At 32.3% G+C, this 20,226-nt stretch overlaps 1 protein-coding gene across 4 annotated transcripts in view; it reads left to right on the forward strand.

Moving 5' to 3' along the window:
* Positions 1–17,358: 17,358 nt before the first annotated feature.
* Positions 17,359–20,226, forward strand: part of Reph (Regulator of eph expression) — a 236,407-nt gene continuing 233,539 nt past the window's right edge. For 2 of the 4 annotated variants that reach the window (XM_090153128.1, XM_090153132.1), the window contains exon 1: positions 18,287–18,842. In XM_090153128.1, the coding sequence (XP_090009254.1) occupies positions 18,807–18,842 (36 nt within the window). In that variant the 5' untranslated portion in view covers positions 18,287–18,806. Of the gene's footprint in view, positions 17,820–18,286; positions 18,843–20,226 lie in introns of those variants that run through there. The other 2 variants (XM_090153127.1, XM_090153133.1) reach the window with 2 other exon arrangements.

A 20,226-nucleotide genomic window follows, 5' to 3' on the forward strand; every position in this document is an offset into this window, starting at 1 on the left:
GCGTATCAAAAGCAACCGACGGATTTTCAAACACTGATTCGTCTCGAGGAAAAATACCTCATCTGATATAACACGTCAATGCGCGTGTCTTCGTGATATTAATGACTGATTGCTCGCCATTTCAAGGTCGCTTTCAAAACGGTTGATTTTTAAGCCTAAATATGCAATATTTGAAGAATAACACTGTAGATAAAACACGTTCACCCCACTTTATCTTATTTGATCAGATAAAATCTGTTCTCCTCAATCTGTATAGAAAACAATAATAGAACAGATATTTACTACTGATTTTAAAATAATACTTTTTTTCTCATTAGAAAATATTCAAAGATTTGAAGAAGGTATTTATTATTTTAAAAAGTAATATCAAGAATATATTTATTTATTCCAGGGAGAATGAATATGTCGAGATTATTTTTAGCGTTTCTCCAATTCCAGCCGTTGGGGCTCGTGTACCATTGGATAGATCTCTGCTACAGATTTTAAGATAAAATTTTGTTGTTTTATTAATAAATAATAAGGTTTTTTATTTCAGGACAGAGTGACTTTTTTCACAAAGCATTATCTCAAGTGAGGTAAAAATAAGTTAACTTTCTGATTTCGTATCTCGTTTAAAAAATAAGTTGTAAATTCAGTAAAAGAAAATGAATGAATTTAGATTTATTTGTTATTCCGATTGTTATCTACAGTTCAAGATATCTCTTTTGAAAGTACTAGTATATTTCGGTGTCTAAGGTCTTTGGACGACACCATAAGTTTGCTGTCAAAAAAAAACACTAGTATATGAGGGACTTAATTGGCGATCTTCAATAAATGGTGATCTTGACTTCGGAAACTTGGTCACCCCGGCACCAGTAATTGGCCAAGGCAATTTTACATATCTGGTTATTTTGAATTGAAGGATTATTTAGTTTCCTCCTAAAAATAAAATGACAAATATGTTAATAAGAATAAAAATAGCTACTTTATTTACACAGTAAAAGTTTAAAAGTACAACATTTAGCACACGGCGACTAGTTTCGCGCTCTGTTCAGAGGCATCATCAGGTCTGGTTTCGACAAATTAAAAATATACAAATTACGGTTCGGGAGAACCACGTGACAAGAAGAGATTAACCAAACTAAAAAACTAGAGGGCTACAAGACCAAAAAATAATACAGAAATTGTCACGAAGCTGGTTTACCACAATTCAGCTAAAATATTCTTATTAAAATATACACAGGTGTCTTCCATTTTTTATTTTTTATCAAGACAAATATGTTAGTTTATTTTTGAAACAATGAAGTTTGGAACAAGATAACTTGCATTTTCTTGAAGGCACCTTATTTATTTTTGTACAAATCCCGTGATTAATATTTCGAAATTAAACGAATATCTTTTTTTTCGGGATATTTAATAATGAGATTTGTTAATCCAAGAGCCACAGATGGCCAAATATAATTGGCTCCACCACAATCTAAAAAGGAAACTTGTCCTGAGTAGGTAGATACTGCAAAAATCCGACGTAGAGAAATACTCTGAGAGACGAGGTCGTTAAAATTTAATAAGGATACCCTTTGCCTTATCGGTCAGCCGTAAAAAGGAACATCTAACCCCAATTTCACCAAAAAACGAATTATTCTTTTTTCCGATGTTATTATCTTTCCTCATTTTCATCGTGTGACGGACCAAATTATATGATATACGCGAGTCTTTTGTGCTTTTCATACCACGTCCACTTTTAGTAAAATACGTTTCCTGCTACAAATTGCACGCTAGCTTGTATTTCATTTTCAACTAATACGTTTTCAGCTCCCAGCTCAAGGTGGCTTCCTTTTCAACTAAATGCACCGTTTTTGAGACTATTGTGCTCTTAAAAAGTATTAAATCTAACCATAGTATCGCTACTGTAAATAGTTATTTTTGAACTAAAAGTGGACACCTAAATCAAACTTTTAACTTGTTCTTGAACTAAAAGTGTACACTTCAATCAAACTTTTCACTTGTTCTTGAACTAAATGTGTACATCTAAATCAAATTTTTCACTTTTTCTTGAACTAAAAGTATACATCTAAATCAAATTTTTCACTTTTTCTTGAACTAAAAGTATACACCTAAATCAAATTTTTCACTCGTTCTTGAACTAAAAGTGTACACCTAAATCCAACTTGTTCTTAGCCTAAAAACGAACAGCTAAATCAAACTTTTCTTGAATTAAATTTATACACCCAAATCAAACTAAACACATATTGCTCCGTAACTATTCACCTAAGGCAGCAGCGATTGGTCTACACTTCCTTCTCCACCTAAAAAGAAAGAGTGGTCAATTTTATCCCCAACAAATAGATACCATTGGATGTACCTTATAACACACCGATGAAAATCGAAGAAACATAGCGGACACTTTATCATAATTATACGAGTTTCAGCATTAATTACAGGTCTAAAACGTAATGAAAATTAAATTAAAACTTCAAAAAAAAATAAAAATATATAAAATAAAATTGACTACTTACTTTTCTTAATAATAAGTAAATTCTTTCGTCTGAACTCGAAAATCCGGAAAAGGCATATACATGTATATGTTAATATTAAATTTAATGGATTTAACTATAGATGGCGTTTTACACTGCTAGTTGTATTACTACATCTTTGGCGTGTCTCTCCGTTTTTAAAATTGATTGTGATTATTATGGTTATTATTATTTTATTATTATTAATATTATTATTAGCATGCTGCTGAAAAATGAACAACATACCATAACTGTTTCTCCGATTTTTCAACTTTAAAATTTTTATATTAAGAAATTTATTTTCAACACTAACAAATTGTAAGTATTAAACCGCTACCTGAGGGCCAAAGTCAAGCAAGTCGAGATACGTGACTTTTGAAAGAAATTCCAAATAGGTTTTCGAGGGTTTTTACATTAAATTGACTTAATAATTAATTTTTCGATTGCTTTAATCTTATTTCTTAGTATATTGTAATTATTCAATTATTATTGAAATTATCATAGATATAAAATTAAAAGGTCGCGGTTCTTAAAATAGGGTGTTTTGACTTGATTTACCTTTGCTCTTAGGTGTCGTCTTCAAGTTCTAAAATATTTGACTTTGAAGTTTGAAGGTGGCAAGAAAAAAGTAAAAAATTATCAAAAGAATTTCCACGTTTTCGTTTGCTTAACTTCTCTATTGATAATGTCAGTTGTTCAGTGTCATACTGACATATTTATGATTACTATGTTACCTATTGTCCTATGTTAATATTTATGCTTCTTTCGATTCCTAAGCGAAATGCTTAGAATGAAACCGCGAACGAAATCGTGTGGTATTATCAAACAAGGACTGTTTTCGTTACAAGGTTTATCATATCATCAAATAATAGATAGGCTTAGACACTCCCCGAGAATGTGAACGGGAAAACTTGTAAGACAATAAAGCTACGCCCACACTCCTTCAAGTTATCACTACCAGTTTTCAAGGGGTGCCTTAACCTGTTTATTAAGATGTCCTACCAGATTAGTATCAGCGTTCGTTTTGTCTGAAATCAGTTTACAAGGAAGAATTGAAACAAGTGGCTAGTTTTGCAGAGGTCAAATTTCTCGGCGTCTTCCTTGAGTTCAATATACAGAATGGTGTATGGGCGGTGTTAATATTAGGGTCGAGTTTTATGTTATTGCTACGTTGTTCGGTAATTATGTTAATGATAATTAAGATTGATGATGGCCAAGATAATCGGGTAGCTTTTTGTAATCGCTGAACCCATGAGCGATGATATTATCTCCACATTTTTTCCCATAGCTAATGTATAGTTTAGGGCCCATCTTTGGTCCTATGCAACCCTCCACGACTCTCTCTCTCTCTCTCATATTCGATTGTTTTGCTTTTTTCGATTAAAAGTTCGGAGGCGGGCGTGTTATTGATCATCCCTCGCTCTTCCCTATCGAAAGATGGCCAAAGAGATAATAGAATTTTAGCGGAGCCCTGGCGAAGACTTCATCTTCTTCGGGTATTTTGTATCTGATACAGACTTTAATAGAGAACTTAATCTTGCCAAATTGATAACATTATTTCGTGCAACCAAGTCTTTTGTTTTTCGGGCTTGAAGGTTCTTAATATTTTCCCCTAACAGCGGTATTTCCTGAAGTGTTATATTTCATTGATCTATCAGTTACTTTGTAACGGCTCTATCCGTTACTCTGTAACTGATCTAGGAGTAACTCGTTAATTACTTCAGGCGTAACTAGAGAATAGCGCGGTATTTATTTGGGTCGGCGGCGGCGCGCCGATTTTTCAAAAATCCTCTGCAGCTTTGAATTTTTCTTCGCCGCTAAGGGACAAATACTCACGATCGATCCATATTTTGAAAATTTAGAAAAATAAACTCAAATTATTTTTTTAAAGATAATATAAAAACATTTTCGGTGGCGGATCAAAATTTATCGGCGGCGAAAAGTAAATGAATCGGCGATAGGCGGCGCTATGCCCTAGTAGTAACACTAAAATTATAACCTTAGATCCACTCTAAGACCTAGGAGCAACAAACACAGCACCCCACACAAGGAGAACGCAACCCGTCAAAAGTCGTGCATTTCCTTGTGTACAGTTTTCATTGGTTAGACGCTTTAGCGCCTGCTGCCGTCGGAAGAGGAAAGTTACAAAATTTTCTTCCCCCTTTCCGTAAAACGTTCAGCGTAAATGAATCGGTGATAGGCGGCGCTATGCTTTGTAGTAACACTAAAATAACTAAATATGGTACAGTGCTCGGAATTGTTTATTCATTATCCACAAATTTTCCGATTTATTTAAAAAACGTTGGTAAAAAGAATATCATTTTAACTTATTTAATTATGTTTTTTACGCAACCATGCATTTATTTGAATAAAAGTGGTATTTATTTAAATAATTGTTTGTTTTATTTAAATAATATTCTTATTCACTTTCGATTATTTAAAAATTTTACAATTTTTATTCAACTATTGGTTATTTAAATAAATATTATTAAAATATCGCCAAGCTTATTTTATTCATGGATAAATATTAATCGAATGCCGAGCACTAATATGGTATAACCTTAGAAATGCACAACTTTTGACGAGTTGCGTTCTCCTTGTGTGGGGTGCTGTGTTTGTTGCTCCTAGTCTAAGAGTAACTTATGATTTTAGAAATATATCTTTATCTAGGAGTAACACAAGAACTACTTCAAAAATACTCTGCCGTTATTATTAATTAATTTATTAATTAATTTACTGTGTGAAAAAAGTTTGGACCAGAAAAGTTTAAAATTAACCTAAAAATTTATTGACCGTTATTTATTATGCTAGGAGTAACTCAACTATAGATTGCTTTAGATTAAGATTCCTTTTCGATTAATCTCGAACAGCGACCATCTTTGATTTACCTGTATTTCCCGTTCACCTGATTTTCTTTTGCAGGAAGTTAGTAAGTTAACTACGATCCGCGACCAATAATATAATCTTGAGACGTTTGGGGATCTCCCTTAAATGTCTCGTACAAGATTTCGTGAGTGGCCTTACAGCACGTATACCAAGAGGGAGCGAGAGATTAAGTTTTTCTTCGCACGTACAGTTTCCGACAGAAAGAGAGATAATGAAATATAGCTTTTTCTTTCTTGGCGCGGTTACGGGTTTTCCTTTTCTTCGTTAAGTAGTGTTAGCCGTGGGCCATTATCACCCGAAGAAAAAATTATTCTATCGCTTCGCCATTACTTCCAACCTATTATTACATTAAATAGACGATCCCCCCGAAAAGCCCTGAAGTCAAGCTTCCACTTGATTATCATTACCATCCACTTTTCTCTTTTCTTTGATCCATTGTTTTTGCTTCTTTCGTCAAGAATGTATTTCCGTTGACGACGAAGAATATAAAATTGGTGAATAAGTAGATAAGTCCATAATGAAAAGGGATAATAAAGCTAAACCCTAAACAAATTTGAAGAAATTTAAAAACTTACTAATAGCTCGTACCGATAGGTCTTCGAGCGGATGAAAACGCGAAACTCGGACCAAATAGATCTTCGAGTGAATAATTAAATTGAATAAAATAAAATAAAATAGCCAGAAAATCCAACGGTAGACCGGTTTCGTCCTATTTGGGACTCGTCAGTACCGTGCGGGAAATCTGGCTTGCGACTATAACACCGAATAGAGAAACTAAGCCTAAATATTAAAAATTTCAAAACGAGTTGCATAGCAACGGAAAGCCGAATAGGGGGAGAGTGGTGGAGATTATTATATACGTAATGTTAAGTTAAAAGGAACCACCTATGGACTGCATTGTGCAGGATGAAAAATTGGTGAATAAGTAGATAAGTCCATAATGAAAAGGGATAATAAAGCTAAACCCTAAACAAATTTGAAGAAATTTAAAAACTTACTAATAGCTCGTACCGATAGGTCTTCGAGCGGATGAAAACGCGAAACTCGGACCAAATAGATCTTCGAGTGAATAATTAAATTGAAGAATATAAGACCGAAAACTATCGCTACGCCCCCTTTGGTTTGTCATTGAAACCTAGATAGGTAGTGCCTAAAGCAGACGCTATTAGTTTTTCCTCGTCGTTATTCGTTAATCTTTTAATCATTAAATTCAAAATTGTATAATCCTTTTAAATTAACTTAATTTGCTCATTATGGTACCCGGCAAACTAGAATACTGATAGTAGACTAACCTTAAGCCTAATTCGGTTTGAGTCTATTTGATCGATTCCCAAATGATCGAACGGGTCCCATTTGATCGAATTTCCATTTGATCGAATTGCATTTGATCGAATGACATTTGATCGAATGGCGTTTGATCGAATGAAATTTGATCGAAAGCTACTGTAGGGTAAAACTACTAGTTTTTGGGAGTAAATCGAAAAGGCAACGGTGCATACGCGCCTACGGCCCGCGTACATCAACCTAACCTAACCTGACCTAACCTGACCCTATTTATATATATCAAAAACAACGGGCCGTTATCGTCGATGTAATAAAAAATTCCATCATATATATAGTGTATAAAGTAAAAATATCTTCATCTTTGTGGCTTAATACAGTTAAAGCAATGAATTATTCCATAATTATTCCTTCTGCACTTAAGCAATGAATTATTCCATCATTATTCCTTCTGCACTTCATATTGACATTCGGTAAAATAAAAAGCATACCAACTGGTATCATAAATACTTTTGAATTCGATCAAATAGTATTCGATCATTAAAAGCTTCGATCTTATGAAACAAATGAAAAATGGGATTCGATCAAATGGAATTTCGATCAATTGCAACGTATAATGATCGACTGTTGATCACATATTTTTCGATCAAATGGACTAACACCCGTAATTCGATCTTCTGCAACGCGGCTAAGCAATTTAATACATTTAATCCTCCTGTAAATGTAAACAATAGCGCTTTTAAAAACGTGGAGCGTAATTATATAGTAAATTATGCGAATAATGTTCTATATTAATTTTTAGCTTTTAAATGGCAGTTATCTTCAATATGTGTAAAAATATATAATATTCTTTTTGTTTTGTTGTTTTTCATTTATTCATCTACTTATTTATCTATCTTTAAATGTGTCAATAAATTATTATTATTATAATTAATTTGACTTTAAAAATAATGATACTAGCTTTTTAATATAATTTTTGCATCGTTTCCTCATATTTTGATAAGTCATTTAAGAAAAAACGTTCTTATGACTTTTTAATTTGTCTGTAGCAGACGCTAGATGTTAAGCGCCACCTAGACCCATTTCGGTCACAAATAGCCTCAATTTTTATGATTCCCGGAAAATATTCATACATTCTGGGTACAATATAAACCTGTAAAAAATACTTAAGGGAGACGGTTTTCATACTTAATTGTAATTTTAATAATAATGAATAATATTTGTTTCCTAATCTTTGATTTCCTTTATATTGTATGGTATATTTAAATATTAAGTATTCTAAAAATATTCAACGCATACTATCATAGTCATAACAATGATAATTTAGTTTTTGTTATTTCGCTGGAATTTAAACAATTATAAGTTTTATTTCAACCAAGGAATAAAACTTCTAATTGTATCATAGTCATCTTTTCGAGCTATTAGTAAGTTTTTAAAATTCTTCAAATTTGTTTAGGGTTTAGCTTTATTATCCTTTTCCATAATGGACTAATCTACTTATTCGCTAATTATAATTAATTATAAAATTTAAAGTGTAAAATGTTTTTCTCCACGTCACCCGCTTAAGCTTTTGAGTACTTTATTGGCCCGCGCGTTTCGCACGTGAACTTCAAATTGCAAAATCAGTATAGACTACAGCGCGTGCTCTCTATCTTCAATAACTAAAGATAGTGACGTAGAAAAAGCATTTACACGTGACCTCCCGTATTTTATAGAAACACCTATTGGGGAATCTTAAAATTAATTTTGCGCGTGAAAATACCCCGCAATGTAAGGGTATAAAAGCAGGTAAATAAGCCTGCTTTACCTCTCGCAATGGATGATAAAATTAGCGAATAAGTAGATTAGTCCATTATGAAAAGGGCAGGTCCGAATCTAGGATCTGTAGACCCCTAGGCTGACCTGTGGGGTGCGGGCCCTTCTGGGGGAATCCTGAGATCGAATTTTAAAGAAATTTTTATGACGAAAAACCTCATAAGACTTTTTATGAAATTTTTATCATTTTCCTTTAGTGGTGCGGGTCCCTTTGTGGTGCGGGCCCCTAGGCTGCAGCCTAGATAGCCTGTGCGTGAAAACGGCCCTGGAAAAGGGATAAAAAAGCTAAACCCTAAACAAATTTGAAGAAATTTAAAAACTTATTTATCTATTTGGTCCGAGTTTCGCGCCTTTTTGTTTGTTCGAAGATCTATCGGTACGAGCTTTTTGTAAGTTTTTAAATTTCTTCAAACTCGTTTAGGGATTAGCTTTTTTATCCCTTTTCATAATGGACTAATCTACTTATTATTCGCTAATTTTATAGGTGGTTCCTTTTAACGTTATACCTCACAATGTACAGTCACGCGCAAAAACGTATAATTTTGAAATCAGTTAATTGAAAACGAAATTCTGTTGCTCTATTTTAAATATCATTGTAACTATTTTAAATAAACAGTTTTAATAATGTCTTTTGTAACCATATTTTAGGGGCAGAATTAGATGACTTAGGCCTAAGGTGGTGCCTAGGGTATTAGCCTAGCTATAGCCTAGCTGACTGGAATATTTTGGAAATTCCTTCAAAGCCAGACAAATTATAATCGTAAAACTATACACATGAAAAACGCCTCTACAATTACGATATCAAACGGCTCGTACATATAGGCGTACCATTTATAAAATTCTAAAACGCAATTAAATGTTATTAAATTAAAGAAAGTACGAAAGTATCTTGACAATTTTTTTAAAACTGTTATTTCCATTCGACATTGCTGCAATTATTTTCTAATATAATATTTAATACATGAATGCCCTCGTATAATAAATACATACAGCAGTCATTGATTCAAAATGAAAACATTTCTCTACGGGTGATTACGTATCGTTGAGCCCGGCAATTTCAATTATAAAATCACAATAATTATCGTCGCTTCGTAACCGTCAATTTATTAGACTAGTCAACAAAACTTTTAATAAAATTAGTAAAAATATTCTCCAGTTTCCACTGAATTAAACTTTCATTAATACGGCGACCTTAAGTCGGAATTGGCGTCGCGATGCTGGTGAAAAATGTCAATTAAACAGAATCCCGGTATTGACACGCTTGACTCGAATTTCCTCCGATATTATTATAATACCGAGAATTTCGTTTCTGCAAATCGAATCGGTTACGGCGTCACGATGACAACTATCCCTTTCCTGAAAATGTCTACCTACTGCAACGTATTCAATTTTTCGGCCTACTGTTGAAAGCTTAAGGCCTATTCACACATAGCCAAGACATGGCTCCCACCCTTATGAAAACTTTCTATGTTTTTCTATAGAACATTATAAAGTGCTTTAAGGGGTTGTAAAGTTTTCTAAGTCTAGTGAAAAATTCTAGAGAATTTCTATAGAATTTTTTAAAGACACTTCTTACTACACGTTTAGTAAAATATTTCTATAGATAACTTGAGAAAAATCTTTAGAAAATATTTTTAGGGCGTTAATTTTTTCTTTTGGTAGAAAAAAATAATTTATTTCATAATTCAACTGAATTACGATTTTGTGTTATTTTTAATCTATTTCTAAATTTAGTTAGTCTATTATCTTTGAAATTTTTAATACATGTGTATGCCTTATGACCTTAAGTCTAGTTATACTGTTCGCCAATCGATACGTTTTTCGGTCATATTTGCTGCACACAATTGCGAATATTTGATAGAAATTGTCTAAAAATGCGAATTGATTGCATTGTTTTACGAGTTAGGTAAACAAAAAACGGTGAAAGATTTCTGAACGTTGCGCAGCTTTTCTAGTTAATTTCCTTCTAGAACACAATTTATGTCGCAAAGAAAGAGTTTATTTTAGAGTTTGACTTCCAAACACTTATTTACACGTTAATTTAAATTAAATATGACGTCCTTGGTCGTTTCTTCATATTCCAGAATATATGTACACTAATATTTCTAAAGATATTCTTTCGAAAAATGTAAGGGTATTTCTAGAGAAAATCTTTATAAAATTCTATAGGAAAACCCAATATTTTTCTTAAGAAAAAGGGGCCAATATTCCGAAATATTCTTTAGGATAATCTAAAGAAATTCTTTAAAAATTTACATTTAAATTTCCTTTAGAAAACCCCAGAAAATTTTCATAAGGGCAATACGAGTTGCTACGTGCGAATGGAGAAAAAGGTACCGTGGCGGATTAACTACAACTCGGGACCTTGGCAAGAGTTTTATGGGGTAGGTACATTTGTTCGAATTTCATTCGTCCGAACCACCAAAATAAAAAACGTTTCAATTGTTCGAATTGGACAATTTGTTTGTTTCATTCGTCCGAATCGGTAGCATCACTTGTCCGAATTCTGTCGCTAAATTAGTATTTCTTATTGCTGTTTTTTTTGGCCGATATATTAAGTGGGAATTGCGTTGAATGTTATGGATATTTTAGGTTAGATTAGGTTAGGTTAGGTTAGGTTAGGTCAGGTTAGGTTAGGTTAGGTTCACGTTAATGTTACTATTTTCTTATATTAACAATATTTAAAAAAAAACCAACCAATTCCTAATGTTCGAAAAAACGGACAAACGATTATTCGAACAAATTAAATTTGCCAGTAAAGTTAACATAAATTGAACGAGTAAATCACCAACAAGAGTTGTGATAAATTTTTCGGGCAAATGAAATACGTTTTCGGACATACGATCCTGTTTTCCGGCATTCGGACAAATGATCATTCGGACATTTCTACCACCGTTTGACGAATGAAATTCGAACAAATATAGCCAAATCAGTTTGATTGGGGCCACCTTAATCTTTCTTCAGTGTAGTCTTGGGCCCTCGTATTATTTCACAAATTCCAGGCCCCGATAAATAGCCACTGATATTAACGTGCTGACAACACTAACGCATTTGTGGGCCAGGTTTCACTGGTGATGTCAAGGCCAGGCAGGCCACTAACTAATTGCTACATAATTATAATAATAATAATAATAAACTAGGCTAATACTATAATACTAATACCTTAGGGCCAAAAATTTTAAAATTAGCGAAAACATTTTCAGATTAACTTTTAAATTCCTTAAAATTCTTTTGAAATTTATAACAGGAAGCTTAAAAATTAAATTTTTTTGAGGATGAAACATTTTGCTCGCTCTAGGAAATGAAAAAATGCATCAAAGTCCGCCACTGAAAATGGGGCCCCATGTAGTACTTGTTTTAAAGAACGGTTGGTTTTAATGACTAAGGCTGAGCTCCAAATATTCTAATACCTTTAGTACAAATCACTTTCATTAGGCAAATCAAACTGATAAAACTAATATTGAACACCTTTAGTAATGTAAATTGACATATTTTGTAGTAGGTAAGCGGAGGACTTTTCGTGGAGCGTGTGAACAAGTATGCAATTCGCTTTGCAACCAGCAATGTGAAGCCAAATTTTGTCTCGTGTGAATAGGCCTTAAAAGAAGTCTGTTTGATATTTTTTGGCCAGACCTGGGAGTTAAGTCGATATATCAACCGTTTCTGTGAAATTACGTGTCTGTAAGAGAGGCTAATTACTTGTCTTCCGTTAATGAGTATTTTATGATGCTTTCTGCCTTTTTGTCGAACCTCTCTCTCTACAGCGTGTCCAAAAACGAGGAAAGTTATTCCGAATATTTTCGCAAATACGTCGTTTTTCGTGCAAATATCTTCGCCGGAGATCGGAGAATTATTTTAACATTCGATGGAGCTGAGGTTTAACTAAAAGATGATAATATTTTATTCAAGGTTTTCCGGTAGACATAATTTTTTTTCTACACTGAGAACTATTAGTGATTTTTTTTTAAATATTTACATGAAAAACTTTTAAAATTTTATATTTATTAACAAAAATTAAACAGTTTACTTTAATATATTAAAGGTTAAACAATTTCTATAATCTAAAATTTTACATTAAATTATTAACGATTAAACGTTTTATAAAATTTTATATAAATTAATTAAAGAATAAACGTTTTCTAAAATTTTACATTAAATTATTAAAGATTAAACGTTTTATAAAATTTTATATTTGTTAATAAAATTTAAACATTTCACATCATTATATTAAAGATTAAACGATTTCTATAATTGCATATCAATTTATTAAAGATTAAACGTTTTCTAAAATTTTACATTAAATTATTAAAGATTAAACGTTTTATAAAATTTTGTTTAAATTTATTAAAGATTAAACGTTTTATAAAATTGTATATAAATTAATTAAAGATTAAACGTTTTATAAAATTGTATTTAAATTTATAAAAGATTAAACGTTTTATAAAATTTTATTTAAATTCATTAAAGATTAAACGTTTTGTAAAATTTTACATTAATTTATTAAAGATTAAACGTTTTATAAAATTTTATATAAATTAATTAAAGAATAAACGTTTTATAAAATTTTGTTTAAATTTATTAAAGATTAAACGTTTTATAAAATTTTATATAAATTAATTAAAGATTAAACGTTTTATAAAATTTTATTTAAATTTATAAAAGATTAAACGTTTTATAAAATTTTATTTAAATTTATTAAAGATTAAACGTTTTGTAAAATTTTACATTAATTTATTAAAGATTAAATGTTTTATAAAATTTTATTTAAATTAATTAAAGAATAAACGTTTTATAAAATTTTGTTTAAATTTATTAAAGATTAAACGTTTTATAAAATTTTATATAAATTAATTAAAGATTAAACGTTTTATAAAATTTTATTTATATTTATAAAAGATTAAACGTTTTATAAAATTTTATTTAAATTTATTAAAGATTAAACGTTTTGTAAAATTTTACATTAATTTATTAAAGATTAAACGTTTTATAAAATTTTATATAAATTAATTAAAGAATAAACGTTTTCTTTAATTTTACATTAAATTAGTAAAGATTAAACGTTTTCTAAAATTTTACATTAAATTATTAAAGAGTAAACATTTTATAAAATTTTGTTTAAATTTATTAAAGATTAAACGTTTTATAAAATTTTATATAAATTAATTAAAGAATAAAGGTTTTCTAAAATTTTACATTAAATTATTAAAGATTAAACGTTTTATAAATATTAAAATTTTTAAATTCGAATTCTACAAAATATAATTTATAAGTTTATGACGAGGAGTCACAATTATGGTTATTAATGCATCCTTAAAGTAATAAATAGGATTAAATTATGTATAATTAAATTGGTAAAATCTCGATTAAATGACGTAAATCGTGGTTAAATTGATTAAATCATGATTAAAGGGGTTAAGAGTGATTAAATAGAGTCAATTACGATGAAATAGAGTCAATTACGATGAAATAGAGTCAATTACGATGAAATAGAGTCAATTACGATGAAATAAATTAAATTTCGATGAAATAAATTAAATTTCGATGAAATAAATTAAATTTCGATGAAATAAATTAAATTTCGATGAAATAGATTAAATTACGATGAAATAGATTATATTACGATGAAATAGATAAAATACGATGAAACTAGATTAAATTATGATGAAATAGATTAAATTAAGATGAAATAGAATAAATTACGATGAAATAGATTAAATTACGATGAAATAGATTATAGAACGATGAAATAGATTAAATTACGATGAAATAGATTAAATACGATGAAACTAGATTAAATTCGATGAAACAATATTAAATACGATGAAACTAGATTAAATACGATGAAACTAGATTAAATACGATGAAACTAGATTAAATACGATGAAATAGATTAAATTACGATGAAATAAATTAAATAACGATGAAATAGATTAAATTACGATGAAATAGATTAAATTACGATGAAATAGATTAAATTACGATGTATTAGATTAAATTACGATGAAATAGAATAAATTACGATGAAATAGATTAAATTACGATGAAATAGATTAAATACGATGAAACTAGATTAAATTCGATGAAACTATATTAAATATAATGAAACTAGATTAAATACGATGAAACTAGATTAAATACGATGAAATAGATTAAATTACGATGAAATAAATTAAATAACGATGAAATAGATTAAATTACAATGAAATAGATTAAATTACGATGAAATAGATTAAATTACGATGAAATAGATTATTTTACGATGTATTAGATTAAATTACGATGAAATAGTGATTATTTAACTTTAAAAAAATGTTGGTGGGTTTCATTGGACTGGACATAAAAACAGTAATTAAATTTTGTAAGTAATTCCACAGTGAATTGTGCTAATGTACACACTGAATCAAATCGAACCAAATCCATTTGAATAAACGATATTCAACACGATATTTCGTTTATGAATTCTTTATTTCAAATACGAAATTGCTAAATAATTGAGGACGTAATCCCTAATTCTAAAGACCCGTATCTTTAGACAAATAAAAATATGGGAAACATCCTGGCTCCATATGGTGTCGATATAAATATGGGTTTTGGCGAAAAAAACACACATCCGTAGAACGTTTGGATAGATAATGCACCATCCATTGTTAACCTGTAAGTGACACTTTTCTATGTTGGGTAGCGGTAAAGGAGGCTATATAATTTTGCACCACTGAAGAGAAAATGCATTAGGAATAAATAATTCTTTGGAAACTATAGCTATTTGACAAACAAGGCTATACGGGGTAGGGGCATCCTACCGGTAACTATTATTACGGTGAATATGTATTTTTCTCTATATATTAGGATGGAATCGATTCAGCGTCGTTTTTAATAGCTTTAGAACTTTTTAGGGAATTACCGGGCACGTGAAATTCCAGTTTAATTCGCAATTCGTATATTGTCAGACGATAAGAAGTGAAATGGGATTTTGATGGCCCTAGCGCTTATAAATTGACGCCCTCTTACCCGTTTTGTTCAACGTAGAGCTGTTCGCACCAAGCCGGAGCTTTCCCGTTTATAGTTCAGCCACGGACAGGCAGATGGCGCTGCTAACCCTCACTATAGCAAAGGTTTTATAGTATATTTCATAGAAGGTATAAATATGAAATTGGATCAAAGCGTGAACGTCTGAGGAGCTGATCACTTAAAATGTGTATGATTACGTAATCTCCTTACTCTACGTAATCTTAAATACTCCGCGTAATCTCTAAGTATTTCAAGTAACCTTCGAGTAATATAGGCGTACTCTGCGTAATCTGCATACTCAACGTAATGATTGCGTAATTTTAATATAATTTGGACTTGCTTATCATAAATTTAAATTCAGATTCAAATTCAAATTTATAAGCATGTTTAAAAGAGGTTATAGGACTAAATCATCCTTTGTGTTTTATTTAATATTTTATAATACTCAAACAATTTATAAAGGAGGCGAGAAAACAATTAAAGTTTGAATATAATAAAAAAAATTACAGTTTGCGAAAAATAAAGAAAAAAAATAGTGATTAAAGTATTACATATACATAAGATTATTTATAATTATCGAATTTAGTTTCCTATTAAAAATATTTTCTTATTCATTGATATTGATATGTTCTAAAGGGAATATAGGCTTGGAAGAATATACTATCTCCAAGTAACCTGGGAGTACTCACAGTACTTCCTGATTACGTAATCCGTGTATAGGGAAACACTCAGTTCATCATCTACTCGAACTAACGGTAAAAAATGTCATTGCGTAGGGATATATTTTCTTGCAAAACGTATTATGAAAACAGGTTGCAAAGGTACGTAATTAGCAGTTTAGGGAAAAAGATACTTAACTCGTAAGAAACCTATATCCTTCTGGTCATATTTAAAAATATTTTTAATCTTTTTATCCAGTTATAATGAAGATAAATATTTCACAGTGCGCTTCAAAAATGGAATTTAAAATTCTTTGTCAATTAGAAACGCGAGATTTTGCAAATTTCCAGAGAGAAAAGAAACATTTCTTCAGTGACTAAAACACATAATGTAACCGGAGAAATATTGGGGGTATCGATTTGGAAAAAGGCAGTGAAAGTATCCTCTCGGGGGCTTTGCCAGCGCGACTCGAAAGCACCGCGGGGAAAACAACAAGCAGGCGGAGAAACTTTGTTTTGAAGAATGCGAAGAAGAAAGTAAATCCGAAAATCGAATCTTTTGCATTCCCCCACACGTACAAGTTTATAATGTGTTATCGGATTTGGTCTTTGGTCGACTCTTTCGTTACTAGGTTCGGGTTTTCGTTCTTGGCCGCTCGTAGTTGAGAGATTTCGGGCGAAGTTGGAGGCGAAAGTGGAAGCCCGCTGTTATTGATAAACTTGAGCCAAGAACAACGTAACGAATTTCGCGAGAGAACGGACCAAGTTTCGGGAGCTGTCAAACGCAGAACACTTTCGCCGTAGGCACTCTCTGGCCAACTCCCGTTAGCTCCAAACCCCAATTCTGCAATATCTCTCTCCTCTTCCCCGGATCGCTGGCTTCCAGGCTCGCGCTATGACGCCTCGCCAACCGACCAATCGGAGGCGACTTGGACTCGACCATTATTTAAATTCGAAGGGGTGGACGCGTTTCCGAGTCGAGGGTTAACGACGATTATCGTCGTTAATTACTCTTAATGGCGGCCGTAATTAAGTTTGAATCTTATTTAAAACTCGAATTTGTCAAGGATATAGATTTAAGTCGACTTTGTCGGTAGATGATGGTTGTTTTTGAACGAAGGGAGTTACTGGTCCCCTCCCGGGCGACAGCGAAATGGTTGGGCCGACCGCCAGATGATATTTTGTCGGTGTACTTAGCGGGCAAGCTCGTCAGTTAGGATGAGTTGCGGCGCCCGAGGAGAATGTGGCTATCGACCTGGATGTGTTTTTAGTGTCTTCTAGTCCTTTGTTCTCGAACCACGTCCCAGAACAAGTTCCGCTCTCATCTGGCGCGTTTTAGGGAGAGAGAATTGGTTGGAAAAGGATGTACACTTTGGCTTACTACTGGCATCGGCTGATACGCGTTAAATACCAGTGATTTACCTTGTCGGTAGAAATACTTGTCTTTCACATCTCACCAGCACATTATTCGGAAATACACAAAAAAAAACCTAAAGAAAATAAAAAAAAGTTTCGATCGTATATAAGGTCTCGCTCGTTGGTCCGGTCTCGGTCAGTCCCGTTTCGGACGTCGTCAACAACGGTTCCGCGAACATAATCGCTACTTGAAATGCTTAGGTATTTGACTCATAAACTCCGTACGCAATCGTTGAATGAAAGCGACTCGATACAAACGAAGGTAAGGAAAAATTTCTCGATGGTAGCCTCGTGTTGACGCTTGCCTTTTCTGTCGCGGTCGCTCCGAGCCCCTTTGAGTTTCGTTTTCCGGCGCGGCTTCGAAACCATGGACTCTCGGCCGCGTCGAGGGGAAAAGGACGTTTCCCAGGGCGAAGAGAGCTAAGCCTAACGCTGTCACTGTCATGGCTGCGTTCCCCGCCGCTCCTGGCGAAGCCTCGACGGCTGTTTCCCCGATCGCTTTCCCCGTACCTCTCGCCAATCTTTTTCCCCGGTTTGCAATGGCGGAATGCCCAGCCAAGTCCTCGTCGAAAGACAATCTTTTTCTCGCGATTAAATTCTTGGACAGTGTCTGCTTTTCGAATTTTATTTTTTAGAAGGAAGGTGTAGTTAAATTGAAGCGAGCTGTGGCGGCGGCGCAATGTCTGGTCGAACGCCAAGATGAGGTAGACGCGTTTTTCCCGTCAGGGGAAGGTAACTTTTCGAGAAGAGCCGGTTCGGAGCCATCGAACGGCGAACGTAGACGGCGCGCAGCGACGAGCGCCGCTTCAGTTCTAGCTCGGTGCCTTCGGCGTAAGGAAGGCGAGTCTCGGTTTCCTCTCTGGTTTTGTTGTACTCTAGTTTTAATTTCATTTCAAATCCGAATTAAACGATTTAAATAGTTTGTCAGTTTCGAGCTAAGTTTTCTCCCAGTGTATTTTGACGGATTTAGTCTCGTTTAACGTATTATTACGGCCTTTCGAACCCGAAGATAAGTTCGAATTTTCGTCGGAAGAACTCCAAAATCGTCGGTCGAACGCCGGCTCTCGACGAGTTAGGCTTAGTGATTTTCGCCGGCCACTGGCTTCGGTTTATACCGGTTTTTCGTCGGGCCTAGGCTAGGGTTCCCTCCTTTTGCGTTCTTCGCTTCTTTTGTTTTGGAAAAACGCGTTTTCGCCTCGATTTCTTTTAAATATCATTACGGAATTTTTGTCATATCGTTTCTGGTGCTATGTGGTGCTATACAGATAATACCCAAATACAAAAGGTCAGTTGTCATTATTTTTATTTTCCTGTTTTAATTGTCTCGTCATTTACGATAACATTTGGGGGAAAAAGTATGATTTTAAAGTATTCGTTTTAAGTTTTGGGGTTATAATTTACATTTCATTAAAATAAATTTATTTCGCTACTGAATGTAGTATTTTTCGATTTTGCAATAATTTTAATAACCGTAATTCTTTATGGAAATTAAAACTTTATTACTAGTGTGTTTTTGTTGGGTATAAAAATCAACGGGTTTTACGTCGTTGGCATTAAATTTAAATAAATTTTCGTTGGGAATTTTGTGAAAATATCGGTGATATCGGGGTTATAACAAAGAATACGACGTGGCGATTTATTGATTTCGATTTTGTGAGGGTGAAATATTTTAAACTTATTTTTGTCGTTATGAGTAATATCTATACGTTGAACAAAAATAGGTATATTGTTGTTATAGTGTATCTTACTGATAAACTTAAATTGCATAAGATTATTTCAAGTTATATGTTATAAGGGGGGTTTTTTGGGACTCCCCATTTTCAATTATATTTGCAAGAGGGAATTCGTAGTAAAATAAGATAAAAACGACGAAAAGGACCAATGCAATATCGGAAAAAATGTAACCAACATATCTCTATAATCAAATATACAATAATATCAATGTGAGAATATTCAGAAAAACAATATTTTTATTCCATGTTATTTTGCTTCACCCAAATAGAAATTCTTTTTTGGCCTTTGTCTAATTCCTTACTAAAAAGTTTAGTCTTCTTCCTTGAGACATAACCTCTAATAAATTTTAAGAAACGGGTATTTGCAATTGGTTATGGGCGTATAGGCTATCTTTAAAACCGGCTTTTCCATTTAAGGGAAAAAAAAGTTACCGCTGTAATGTATTTTTTCTTTAATTTTATAAATTTTTTTTTTTATTAATTCCATATCGGGAATATAAAATTGGAAATTATAAAGTTCATACTTTTGAAGGCAAAAGTACATATTTTTTATACGGTTAAGATTTTTTTTTCGTCATAAACGTTATTTTGTCCCTTTTAATTCGATTTCACGTTACAATTATGACCCAAGGCGAAACTACGATAATTTCTTATATATTTTTTTGATACGAGGGTGTGGCATATACCGTACGATAGGTGGCACTGTAAGTGTTTTTAACGTACACGAAAGATTTCATTGTATTGTGTTTTAATTAATTAATTTACATGGAAAATAGTAGTTGTTTAGTTTGAAAGTGAGAAATTTTAACAGCTTAAGGTTTTGATCGAAGTACTAATTTAAACTTATGTGTATCGATTTTAAAAACATTGTGTCAATAGCATAAATAGAAATTAATCTTCATATGATTTGAATAAAAGCAAATTATTTAAATCAAT

The sequence above is a fragment of the Leiobunum rupestre genome, chromosome 7, assembly GCF_980474605.1.
Source record: "Leiobunum rupestre chromosome 7, qqLeiRupe1.1.hap1, whole genome shotgun sequence".
Taxonomy (NCBI): domain Eukaryota; kingdom Metazoa; phylum Arthropoda; class Arachnida; order Opiliones; family Sclerosomatidae; genus Leiobunum; species Leiobunum rupestre.